Source organism: Tympanuchus pallidicinctus, unplaced genomic scaffold (genome assembly GCF_026119805.1).
Source record: "Tympanuchus pallidicinctus isolate F22 unplaced genomic scaffold, pur_lepc_1.0 scaffold3, whole genome shotgun sequence".
Lineage (NCBI taxonomy): Eukaryota > Metazoa > Chordata > Aves > Galliformes > Phasianidae > Tympanuchus > Tympanuchus pallidicinctus.
The window spans coordinates 73,551,474-73,565,535 of NW_026294747.1; the positions used below are offsets into that span (position 1 = coordinate 73,551,474).

Here is a 14,062-nt window from a genome sequence, read left to right on the forward strand (position 1 = left end):
TGTACCCCTTATCATCAATATGCTACCTCACTCCTCTCTGAGCTTCTGTTCATCTTATCATCCCAGTAAAAGGGCTTTGCAAAGTATGCAACATACATCAAACACAGAAGTCACTGCCTTCAATCCTGTCTGCAGTGACAGTGGATGACAAAGTAACGTCAATTAAGTGTGGGTGGGTTAAACGAACAGGCTTGTTATTTCCTTCAAACTGTGCATGGAGAACTCAGCTGTGTCACTTTCTGCAAGTCTCAGAAAAGAAAGAGTTGGAAGTGGGCACAGAGTTTCCCTTTAGGCTCTAGCAAGTGCCCAAACAAATTAATTCAGATGTACGGCGGACAGAGAGCTTTTCATTAGCATGGAGTAAACTGAGCATGTGACAAGTAGATTAAACAGACCTGCAAGATGTGCCTGATTAAGTTCATCAGTTTGAACGCTACTTGTCACATTGTGCTACTTCTGCACACTGGTGGAAAAGTAGCTGAACCAATTGCTGACAGAAGTTCAACAGAGCTCTTAGAATGCAGCAAGCATGCTTGCAACTGCTAAGAGAAAGAGCAGTCGTCAGCACACTGCCAGAGCACAAGTGCTGATGCTTTATGCCCTACCCATAAGCATTTAACATCTTAGGACTTTTCTTGCTTAGGAATTTGAAGGATGCAGGCTATGAGATGGAAACACAGCCCCCTCCTCAAGGAGCACAACTGGGATCCCTTGTTTCTTTTAGACATACCACCCTACAACCAGCATCTTACTGCTGGCATTCATCCTCCCTATCACATAGGGCATTATGCTAAAGATTTCACTTCCACAGCAAATGTAAAAAACAAACAAACAAACAAACCTGTATGTGCTCTTTTCACACACACTTCCTTAGCTATAAACACAGAAACAGAACTGATCGTCATGGGAATGCAACACTTTCCTCCCCTTCCTCCCCAGCACAAGATTTCTGTAAGCACAAAGTGGAGTAAGCTACAGCTAACACATTAGTTTGTCTCTAGCTCTTTACAGAAAGTGTAAAATCTGACTTGTATCATACAAAAATGATACTACTTCTCAGATCACAGGCTTTGTCTCAATGACGACAGATGTACAAATGAATAAACACAACTTTGGTACCATGGTCTTCCATTGCAAGAGAGGGACTTCTGTGACTAACTGTCAAGAAAAACCACACAGTAGAGTGCACACAGCTTAAAGGAGGCATGGCTTTATTTAACATTCAGCTTCCTAATTTACAGCCGTTTTTTTGCAGCTGGAGACAGGAGGGAAAGGCAAGACTTCCCAGAAAAATCAAAGGCAAATTTAATAACAAGCAACTTACCAGCATCCATTGTTAGAATCATGACCCCACTTCTGTGTCCCAGGAAGCAGGAAGCCTTACCCATCCAGTGCATGCGAATGACTCAGAAGGACTGCATGGCTTTGTTTCAGCTTATATCTTCCAGCTCATTCACCCCTCCTCCCCCGTGTGGGATAAAAGTGATGCCTGTGCCTGACCATCCCCATTGGCTCAGTTCAGAAGCCACTCATTCAGCACATTCAAATTGCCGTGAGAGCCTAAAATGACCCACGGAGAAATTCTTATTTATCATTTTTCAACCCAACCCACTTTTTTTTTCCCCTGAGAGAACAAGCCATTCATTGTTTCACTATCAGACGCATGCCACAGTTGGTGTGATTGTCACAGAGCCAAACAATTGCCTGTGCTCTGAACTGGGAGAAGTGGGCAGCAGGGAGGAATCCCACAGCCCCAATTCCGCGGCGCTGGCTGCCTGTGGAAGTAAGCACATATGTTTTATGCCATAGTCTGTGCCCTCCAGCCCAGCTTCTCTTCAATGCAAACTACATACACCCACAGCCTGAGAATCTCTGGTTTGCCAGGGAGGATTTACTCATTCATTTTATTTTTAAATAGGAGGATAGCTGTCTTACTGAAGAAGCAAATCCAAACTCTATAGATTAAACTTTGCAGTAAAGAAAAGGTTTTTTTTATTTATTATTATTATTATTATTATTATTATTATTTTTTAATCTGTAGGACTTCTTAAATATAATAGCTGGTATGAGCTTGGCTCTACCCAAAGAATTTGGAAAGCTGTTACAATCTATTTGTTAACCACCTCCCCAGTGAGATAATGCAGTCTTAAAAAAACAAACCGTATCACAACGTAAGTGTAATTCTATCTGATTAAGAGACACCTCTGTCTTTTGTTAACTTTGATCATACAATGAGAGAGACTAAAAAACATGCACATGGAAGGAGAGAAAGTGGAGGATATTTGTCTCTGTGCCACGCAATCCTCAAGAACTTACTGTGCAGCTGTGAAAGGCAAGTTCCTGTATTTCACAATGCGAGGTGTTGACAGACATGGTATCTGTGCTTAGAGATTCAACAAACACAGTGAATGAAACACTGGTGTTCTTCATCTTTTGATAAGAACTACCTTTTCCAAATAAAGCATGGACATATTAGGCTGCCATTTCACCATGTTAGTCACCACTAGATAACCTAAGATTCATAACTGTGATACAACCACAAGTGTATTTTGGAAGTGTTGCTTGTGCTTGTTGAAATAAACAGAGCTCCCTCTCCTCCCCTCCTGTTTTTAGAAAAGGTATCAGTTGCAAGTCTCACACACTAACGTTTGCAAGGCAGCAGCGAATTCAGAATCCACAATTCAATGGAATTAGCAAAAGCATGATAATTAAGTCATCACTTCTCAGATTTCTCTACCTTCCCTTGCTTTGCACATCTCCACAACAACAGCCTTGAGTCATCACAGTTTGGGGGAAACAAAGTATTCCTAAACACAAAGATTCCTGATGTTTTCAGTGGGACACCACAAGAAAAGTTTTGGAAAGAGGCCTGGGTAATTCAGATCTAGAAAACTAACCCAAAACCTTTGCTTCTTGATCTCTATTCAATGAATTTCTCAGGTAGACAGATTGCTCCTCAAAAACTTTCTACAAGGTTTCTGTTTTCAGAAGGAATGTTAGATTAGTGAACCAGTCATTCCATCCAAAGCTTACAGCTCTCAAATTGTTCTTTTGTTGATCATAATCAATAGCCAAGATCACAGGGCAGCAATGTGCCATGTGCAGAGACGCATGTTGAACTTTTGGGAATGACAAAAAGCACAGCTTCCTTTCTTACCACTAATGATTAATTAGAAGAGGGGTGCAGCAGTGTGGAAGATGCACTTTCCACCTACTCCATTTTTCTTTACTTAGAATCATAGAATTACTCAGGTTGGAAGGGACCTCAAGTATCATCACGTCCAACTGCACTTGACAACATTCCTGTTAAAACATCACAATGATCTGGACAAACCAACCAAAAAAAATATATATATCAAAAATTGTGAGTATTGCACTTCAAACACTGCAAGCCCAAAGCCCAAGAGAAACTCTATGGAGAAAGTGACCAAAGACTGGTTCTTACCTACAAAATACCAAGCAAATAGTGAGAGCCCCCACACTTTGCACCTACACACTGGCTAACCCAGTGCTAATACAGGTATCTTCAGGCAAAGCAAGCATGAAAATACTCATAACAGGTACCACACCAAATGCACACATTTCAACAAACCACTCTCAAGAGGATTAGATTTTCTGTATGCTTAATTTTTGCAAGAAGCCCTTGCAAAAGGGCTTGCCTTTACTGTTCTGCAGCAGTAAAACACAAAAGCTCAGACAAAATATTCTTTAAAAAAAGTTTTCCAACAGTAGGAAGTTGTGAAATACTGCCTGGTATTATTGCTTAAACAGCCTATTTCTGCTTACTTTCAGAAAGCACACAGTTAAGAAATGTGAAGTGAATATGCTTGTACTAAATATTTTCTGAGGAAGTTTTACACAACTAATTGTATTCAGAATTGTCAAGATTCAATTCATTTTTCATGACCATAGATATCTAATCTTTTGGGAATCGTGGCCAAGTTTCACTTTTCTATTGCAAGCCTTTCCAACTTGTCAAGCTCTACAGCACATATGAGTGTACTCACTGTCCTCAGACCTCTAGCCTTTACTCAAACTTATACTCTTTACAGCATGTTCTCACTGCCTTCAGAAGCTATGGCAAGTTGCATGAAAAGAGTTCTCTCATAATTTTTGAGCAACATCTAAAACAGTACCCAAAGTACCTTTGAGAAAAAACAGAGGCCACTTGTTGTGAGAGAAATAGTGGGACCACAGCTCTTACCAGCCTTTATAGCCAGAATCATGCATCACTTCCGTTATAGGAAGCTTAAGAAATCATGAAAGGATTTTCTATCCATTATTTTGGTGATATAAAATAGTGACATCCTCCTGATCATCTCCAAGAAATCACGTCTCTCTACTCACAGTAACTATAACATTTTCAAAGAGCAAGCATGGGATTCCATGCTCTACACCAGCGCGGGAGCTGCCTTTATGAAAGCAGCAGAACCGGACACACGTACGCACATAAAAGGTCTCTTTTGTCCTTCATTTGCTTTCCAGTTTTCTACAGGAAAAACAACTGTAAGACATATTAAAAATCTGGCTGGATTAAACACCACTTCAAGCTTTCAAATAACAGAGAGTTGAAATGTTTTTTAAATGATACATATCAATAGCTTTATACTTCCAGAGTGTTTTGCAAACAAAAGGCATTTTCTTTGTTGGTTTTTATCTGAGTTCCCAGAATGTCCATCCTCCATTACAGACAGATTTGGTGCTACAAGTGAAGAACTCATTTCTCTTCAGTAAAGGGTAATGACAGATGAAGGTGAAGGAGAAAGATTCTCTCACCCCACAGTTTGTTTTCAAACAGTGACAGCACAGGGAACCATGGGCCTATTTATAATTTTAGCTTTCAAAAAAGAATCAGTTCCTCAGTATTACAAAGCAAGGATGACACCAAAGCATAGTGCTGAGCACAACTGAACGAGGCTGGCAACAAAGTACTCTGTTAGTCACTTTCATAGAGCAGATCATTAATGGCCTTAACACCATATACTCAAGTCACACAGCTGCAGCCTGCTCTGTGATGGCTGGAGAACTTGTACCACACCTCACTCATTACAGAAGAATCTAAAAAATCATTTATATTCAAGAAAACAACATAAACCATAAAACTCCACTTGGTAGGACCAGATTCAAGCATCTTAGTAGCCAAGAACTAAGAATTAAGTTGCAAATTTATGTCAAAATTGTAGGCGTTGGAAGGGACCTCCAGAGACCATCAAGTCCAAAACCCCTGCTAAAGCAGGTTCTCTACAATGTACAACAAAAAGGGCAGACTACAGATCTGTGACTAAAACGTTAGATTTTATATAAATGCCATTAGAATGGTTGAAATTATTTTAACACGCAATTGGAAGAGACAATGACAGGAAGGCTGGAAGAAGAGATCCATCTCAGCTGCCTGCTGCCTATTCATTTAGGTGGACTTTTGGATACACCTATTGTCACCTTCACATTGAATTACATTTCACCTTAGAGTAGCAGCAGCATTTACAAGGTATTTAAATATCATTTGTCTTTCCTGAAGGTCATAAAGGCTACTCAGGTGTCTCAACTGTTACACCACTGCATTTTATTTATGCTATACCTTGCACAAGTATCAGAAAGCATATATGGATTCTTCTTTAAATGTTTGGTACAAACTCTAGGAAAAAAAAAAACAAAAAAAAAAACCTAAAAAACCAATCACCACTACGGCCACCAACAAAACAGCCACAGTTCATGGTTCAGATCAGCACACTTTTTCAGCACAGACATACCTTAAATCCCAGTCATCCAGGTCTCACTCTCCAGATAGATCTGTATCACCATGACCAAGACAGTCCTCCTCCTACAAGAAATAAACACAAAGTGTGGGTAAGAACCTCAAATGTACATCCCAGGGTATGAAAACAACACTAGAACTTCTAAGCAGTTGCACAAAGGGTTAAATACAGGAATGAGAGCAGTTTATACTGTACCTCATTCATTCATATAGGCAAGATCATCAGCATAAGCAACAGCACTTTTCAAAGTTTATCTACTGACATCCTGCAGCTATGTTCATACTGAAAGAGAGGTTTTGCATGATTACCAAGAACCCTGAAGAACCTGACCCCTCACTTAAAGTCAGAGCCTTTGACACGAGACACATTCTTGAACCACCAATTTCTCCAGAAACGGAGTTTTTACTTCACCACCTCACAGAAAGCAGTCTGTGTCACATCTTTCAGTAAGGTCAAGCAACACCAAAAACAACACAAAGATGGCATTTACCATAAGACTGTTATCCTCACAATCTTCAATTTTAACATTAACGGATGCAACTGGAACAGACAGTTCTTCTCCCAGAGCCATGGTGACCAGGATACAGACCAGCAGCCTCCGCCAGGGGAAAGCACCCAGCAAGCAGGCCTGGCCTGCCCACAGTGCTCGCCACAGAGCCTGCCTCCTGGTCCCCACATCTTCAACCACATCTGCTTGTGTTTGCTTTGATAAATATAAACCATCTCCAGCTCTGCCTGTAATGCAAACTGCTTTCCTGCCTGGTGACTTTGCCCATGTGGAGATTTGTGTTGATGTACCATCCAAGCTAGGCTGTTTCAAACTAGTTGAACTATCCTGGCACTGACCTGTCCTCAAGGATGCCAACCCTTGAACTCATTAAAAACCCACAACAATCAACAGCTCCACACTTGCTACTCTATTTTCTACCACTAAAGTTGTAGTTTCTTCCCAAAAAGAAGAGCCCTAGAACACAAACACCTGACCTCCATGAGACAGCACCTGTGCTGAACAGACTTGTCTCCCTTCCTGTAGCAAAGGATCAAAAAAACATATTTTTACTCCTGTGGCTCAGCTCGTCTGTATGTTATTCTTAGCTGGTAAATACACTGCTCAAGTCATTCACTTCCACAGTCACTTCATTAAACTTCTTGCTTTAATCAAGTAAGAGGCATAAAATGAAGCCATGATACTCCAAGCAACCAGAGCAACAACTGCTCAGAGCAGTCAGATCATTGCTCTGCGTCCACTGCAGCTGCTGAACATGTCAGACACTAATAACAGCATCTAGAGAAGAGGTCAAAGCAAAAATAATTCACTGAAAAGGCAGAAAGACAGACAAGACAGGAATTTTGCTTGAGTTCAGAAAAATTCTCATTTTCGAAAGCAAACAAAAGCCCCAGTATAGGCTATATCAGAGTCCATAGGAACAGGAAAGGGAGCAATTCAGCTTGCTCCAAATGTTATGCAGCTGTTAACACATTTTAATTAACTCCCTTTTCACCATCAACTCACATTTACACTCTTATTTTGGAATAAACTACTCCAAAATTCCTTGAATACGGCAAACCACATGCTATTCCCACTTCCAACTTTCCAAGGAATACTCATTTGAAGTGAATGAATGATAGAGGCTTTCTGTCCTTAAACAGAAAAGCCAGGGATCTGAAGTGCAGCCATAGGTTTGGTCAACTACTTCATGGGTTTCCTGGAAGTCACTGTGAGGTGGGAAGAGACAGCATCCAGTGCACTGAACCTAGCGTGCACTGCCGCTGTTCCCATGGCACATTTCACTATTTCTTCCGATTTGGAAAATGCTACATTTGTGTACTGAAGCACAGAAAATGGCAGCACTGCAGTTTTGAAGGCTTGTAACTTTGAAACCTGTCAAAGTCAATCCTTGCAAAGGAGCTCTGAGTATCCGGTGTGTGTGGATCTTGACGGCTTTGTTTGTTGGTGGTTCTATTGGTTGGCTGCTTTCTGGATATTTGTCACTACACTGTATGCATTCTTCTTAGCTACAGAAGTTCTTACAAGAAGTTTTGGCATAAATGTATGATGAGACAAACACAAGGCCCAAGAAATACAGAGCACGTATCAGTGAACATTTGCATTTGCAATCAACATGTCAGAGCTAGCAATTCAACTTCAACCTTTTAAAGGCTGACCTTGGCTGCAATTTTTTTGTACTCTCTCCAGTTTGTCTGAGAAGCGTCTGGCAGGTCACTTGAACCATTTATCTGACAACTCACACACTGTGAGAGCTTAGAACAAAAGCAGGAAAAGGCACTCCAAATACTAATTTTGCCTTTTTGATGGATTCCGCTTTGCTACATAACAGATGGCTCCAGGGATCACATAGTATGTTGTAAAAGGAAGACAAACACCAAAATACTATTTGGCTGCTTGATATTATGATTCAGAAAGAGTGGCTAGGGTGTAACTGCTTCCACTCAGCCACACAGATGCATCATTTTTGACTGAAAAAAGAGTCAGACTTCCAGTTTTTCTAGACAAAGGTTGTCTTGGATGTGGAATATCAGTGCATCGCTATCCGCACTGATTATCACTTGAAAGTCAAATCAGGAAAGACTGTCACTAGTGCACAGCAGGCAGAGCTGTAGCTGCTTTGTGAGAGTCTGCACCAAACTGGATTGTACGCAGGGTGGCTACATAACAGACTAGCTACTACTTTAAAGACTCCTGGTCCTGTAGTTCTGCAGTTCTTACATGTAGAGAAACTTGAAAACATTTCACTTGAACAAATTAAGGTAAGAAATATCAGCTGACTATCTGAAGCAGAAGTTTGCAAGCCTATCAGTAAGCTAGGATCGCCTTACAAATGTAGCATCCAAATCCCCAACATTCATTTTAAGATGCATGTTTCACATGTTGAAATTGCATTTTTTGCTTTTCAGTAGGTTCTGTATATTTCTTATAAGAAAGAAATGATTCTACCAAGTTGAAGAAAGGTGACTTGAATCACCACCTGTTTTATGAGCCAACCTTCAGTATTAAGTTTTCTATAATAAAAACATCACTGAAGTGTTATGTCTAGAAAGGAGACATGTACCTGGCATTGGGAAATAGGTTTTGCTGGCTGATTTAGTTTGCTTCAATCATCTCTTTCTGCTGGATATGATTTCTTTGTTCATTCTGTCTATTTACAGGTATTTAGTGTTTTGTGTTTTGCTTTTGTATGCAACTAGCTGGTTAAAGCAAGCATTTTTAAAGTAAACATTCAGCTTGTTCTATCTTCATAAAAAATTCGAAGCTCACCAGGGTATGTAGTATGAAAGTGACCTTGAGGATGATTGTGTGGCCTATCCCCAACAACTGTGTTTCTGTCATTCTTGCATTACATTCCAATCAACAAGACAAGAGAGATGTGCCTCAAAATTACTTCATGTGTCCTTTCCAAATAGGAAAGGGAGCCAAGTAGTAAGTACAGTCATACAGAACACTGTAGGTTGCCTTCAAGCATTTAGTGCAGCAAGTCAAAAGGAGTTTTGGCTACTACACTGAAAATTTCTTCTCATTTCAAGAGGCAAAATGAACTGGTATCCACACAAAGCCTCTGTATCAGCAAGAACAATGCTGTAAGTCACTGGAGCACAAGTTAATTTTTTACATATATAAATCATCTCCAATCAGCAGGACTCTCCTTCAGCTAATTTTCATTTGACCTCAGCACTATTGTGGTTTGTCCATCTGTTTCAGTCCCCCTGCCCCATGACGTTTTCAGAAACAATCTGTTTTTGCACATTCCAGATGTTAAAAGTGATCACTTTTCTTCAGTACTGAGGACAACCTGCTAAGGAGCCAACCTCCGCAAATCTCATGGTAGAATCATGCATGACTGCTTCCCTCAACACCCTGAAGTGAAACCATCCACCTGAAAGGTATCATCTGGCACCCTGGAGAGCTACACAAAGCATAATAGGTGCAGATGCAATTCTCTCACCACATCAGTAATAAGTTTATACAGAGCGTGAGATAAAGATGACTCCTAGAGCAAGCACTGCATATAGAAATACATCTGAAACAAAAGTCCTGTTATTGCAACACAGCGCAAATGTTTGAGGTGCATGTTGGAACAATCGAGCGCGTACATTCATCCTTACCACATTAAAGCACTATTATTGATACGTGCCAAATACTCCTCAAGCAAGGAGAATTAAAAGCAGGAAGCTCAAAAAAGCCCTTTAGCCAAGAAAGTCATAAGACATATTAGCATGAAGGTTTTTTTTTCCGAAGTAGCAGGCTACAGTTTCCCTTAGAATCTGGTTTCAAATTTGATGAAATAGGATTCTGCAAGAAACTCTACACCACATCACAAGCTCCCGTCATACACTGACCTCTAGTGTAATAAAGACTCAAGACATCAGGAGTCTTTGCAAAGCCTTAGAAAATACTATCACATTATTTTCCCAATACTCTAAAAGACATTTCCATGCAATAAAACATACTTTAGTCAGATGGTCCCTCAAAATAGATCACTCTCAATAGGTAAATAAAGGTAAAAGAAGTTATGAAACTTAAGCTCTTCAATGGATGTAAAACTATTCCTGTGTTTACATACTGTACTTTACAACAAAGCTGCATGTAGGTACTCTGAATCCCAGGTTAATTTAACTTCTAAATACTCTGGATGTATAGAATTGTTTCCTAAGTAGAGTTTTATAAAGCTCAATTAAAAAGGCATCTGAGATAGAAACACCTGATTTGGGAACACTGTATCTGACAGACACAGATCAGCCCAGGTTCTGCCCCAGACCATCAGAGGGCACACAGAAAGGGGCCTGACTGCAGCCAGCACTCAGAACAAGAAGTCTGCTGGAAGCAGAGGGAACTCCCTCAAACAGGATGCACAAACCCCCAGGATTCCTCACACCCCAGGTAGTAGGGCAGGCAGATGGGATAGGGACAGCAGCTGCCTGGTTTTGCCCAACAGCTTTCGAAAAAGACATTCAGTTGGTTTCCAAAGTGCCAACTCAAAATCTAAACACCCATTTTTTCCACTCAGCTTAAATGATTAATAGTTTGCACTTTGTTATGAGCTGACTATAGTTTTATTATAAAGTCTACCTAGAGGATGTGGAGCAAATTCTAAGACAGTGTTGCTGAACACAATTAAAATGGAAGCTCGAATTATTTAGGGCTTTAATACCTTTACCTAAGCACCAGTCCAGATGACTTTGGACAGCATGTCCCAGAGACATTCAGTTTGTCTCAAAGTCCTGTAAGAGCAGTGAGTCATTCAGAAACCATTTCTGAGTTAAGTGACATCCCCAAAGTGACCAAGTTATGTTTAAACCTAAATATGTAATGCTAAGGGCCACTTCTGAAATACATGCAAGTCATGATGAAGACAACTGCTGGCATCTACCACATTTGTGTTCCACATAACGTGGAGCCTCCTGCTGCTCCAGCAATGAATTCCATGTTAACAAATTAGGCACCTCCACCCCAAAGCGTCCCAAGTTCTGCTTTTGGACTCGCTGCATCCTGCACTCTAAACCCTGCAGACCTAAGACATAACACCAAATATACAGATCATAATGAAGCACGGCAGTCCACTAAACATTCTAGAAGAAATGGGATTCTTGTCTATTGATCCAGAACTGCAAAAAACAAATCTCACGTATAAGAATTGCTTTTCTTTTCTATGCCTTAGCCCTTCTAATACCCCAAAACTCACACTTAAATGTAGCATTGAATCAAAATAGCAGCATTCAGGATTTCCAAGGATACTGGTCACTAAGTAAGGCTGTTTTATGCTGAATTACTTACAAGATGATGTTTTAATATGAGAGATACTAGTCTAAGCCATTCAGCCACATTTCACTTCTAATTCAAGCATGCAAACTTGGTCAACTACTTCCTCCATACACATTACTCAGAGAAGGAACAGTATCAAGAAATTCCTTATGCTACGCTACCATTTCTGTTCACCAAACACTTCACCATGACCAGGAAAGCACAGTGCCTCTCCTCCCTGTCCAAAGGGGGCACAGGTAACACACTGCACACATCCAATAGATTTCTAAGCAAAAAAGTGTGTGGAAAAGTGCAGATTGAATTCTGATGGCTTGAACAACAGATCCCTGCCATTGTATTTGACAGAATGTATTCTTCCAACTATTTTTGTCCTAAATTCTTGTATTTAATTCAATACATGTGGTAGTGGAATTGACTTTTAGAACAGTGGTGTGCATCAGTACACAGATGTTCCACATTTGTCATGTCACATGAACCTTGTGGCTAACACCCAACCATTACAGGCTAAAAATCCTCCTACATAAAAATCCACACATGATACATTTGTTCCTAGATGAACGATATATTAGATTGCTGAAGACAGGCTTCTCCAACGTTGGGGTTTTTTTTGTTTGTTTGTCTTGGTTTTTTTTAAGCTGGTACAAGATTTCTTTGGTTCCCATAACTAACATTAAAACATGTACAGAGACCTTAAGTCAAATGGCACCTTGACAAAATTTGACAGAGCTAGAGAAAGTCCGTCAAACTGAACTGATTGTTGTGTGAAGAACCACATGCATTTACTACGTATGTTCATGTCCAGAACTGTTATTTGGCCAGCCATTTTCTAAGGGAGGCATAAAAACACAAGAGAGAAGCAGACAACTTCATAGCCAGCACTGAGCTCTAAACTATTCCCTCAAGTTTCCTAGAGCATTCCTTCGCAAACAGAAGTATGGCACAAAAATAAATTCCAAACCACATTACCTAAGTTCTGCCCTCAGAACTTATGTTCCGCACTGTGATCATCATAAGGAACACACTTCAGGGGGTGGTATCTGTTAAGACACTTTTGTCTTCAGGATTAGTGAATAAATGTTTTATTAGGCAACTGATAAAATACATGCTGCATGAGTTATCAGGCAATTGTGTGTGGACCCAATTTTTACCACTCTAGCGAACAAGCCAATATCTGTGCTTTCTTAGGGTAGTGGCCCTTGTTTGACAGGTTGCTGTCCATTCAACAACATTTCCAAGGGAAGGTTATCTGGAGTCGACTATGCATTTTTCATCATACACACACAGCTTACAGAGACTTACATGACCAGCTCTTACATTTGGATTTCAGCATACACTAGACAACATCTGTTAATTCATACATTAGTACCTGCAATAAATTCAAGTGGGAAAAAAAAAAATTTTCTACCAGCTATTGCAAAGGACTGACCAACAGTCCATCCTAACATGGTTTCAGTTTCTTGCTGGCAGAAGCCTGTGTGACCTTGCAGGAGTCCCTAGGGCCGGTCAATGGCTCTGCAGCGACCTCAACTGCTGCCAGCTGCTAGATTCCCAGCTCCCCTTCCCGGCTGCACAAGCATTCTGTCCCTGCCCCACAACTTGTTTGGCCCCGCACTGACTCATTTCAGACCAGTGACCACAAAAATAATTCCACTGCTTCCTTGCACGTTAAACACACAGATGACCCAACTCAGGGTCAGAAATGCAGAGCCGATGCACAGAAGAAAGCTGGGATGTGGGACTTTGCTCCTATATTCCAGCTCCCAGTACATCAACTGAAAGGAGTGCTGATGAGGATGAATAACTAGAGCTTAGAAGTCACTGAGATTCACATTAACTCTGGAATAAAATTTTAGAGGATATCCATAAGGAAGGGAATTTCTTAACAGAATACCCATTTTCAGAGAAGGCCATGGTCCCCATCATCTAAAGTCAAAGCAGAGACTTCCTGAAATTAAATGAAGTTTTCATAGGAATCCTTGTTGAGGCAGGAGACTCCAGATCAAGCCTGAAGGACAAGAGAGTTGGAGGGGAACAGGCACAGAATTGACATTCTCCTCAAGTCTTCAACAAGATCATAATTTGCTGCTGTTTGTTTTTGTTTTTGGCTAGGGACATCACACAGCACATCTATCCAAACAAGTGCACACTTCTGCTTTATCTTAATTGGGTAAGACTTGACCATAAAAAGGGAAAAGGCAAGACAGACTCTTCAGGAAGTTCCCTACATAAGATGTCTTCCAAAGGCAGAATGTCATTTCTCCTCCCTCAACAAAAGGAAGAGGTCAAATTCATTCATAAACCATCCCAAAGGGAAGCTACAACTTCCTATGATCTCCAGTGTGATGGCTGTTCCTCTGCCAGCCGAATAATAGTGAAGACCTAACTCAACATTTAAAGGTTATGGTAGACAGAAGATGAAAAATGTGGCCTTTAGGGAACTGCTATACCGATAAAGAAATCCAGCACATACATAATGATGAGTTTCTCTCTTAGACATTATTTCTGTGGCTGCCACATATCCCCTTAC

The 14,062-nt window shown here is 40.5% G+C and overlaps 1 protein-coding gene across 20 annotated transcripts in view; it reads right to left on the minus strand.

Moving 5' to 3' along the window:
- Window positions 1-14,062, minus strand: part of SVIL (supervillin) — a 133,001-nt gene that overhangs the window by 101,726 nt on the left and 17,213 nt on the right. For 6 of the 20 annotated variants that reach the window (XM_052693779.1, XM_052693776.1, XM_052693787.1 and 3 more), the window contains exon 1: window positions 1,325-1,470. In XM_052693779.1, coding sequence (XP_052549739.1) covers window positions 1,325-1,397 — 73 coding nt within the window. In that variant the 5' untranslated portion in view covers window positions 1,398-1,470. Of the gene's footprint in view, window positions 1-1,324; window positions 1,501-5,750; window positions 5,822-14,062 lie in introns of those variants that run through there. The other 14 variants (XM_052693781.1, XM_052693783.1, XM_052693780.1 and 11 more) reach the window with 7 other exon arrangements.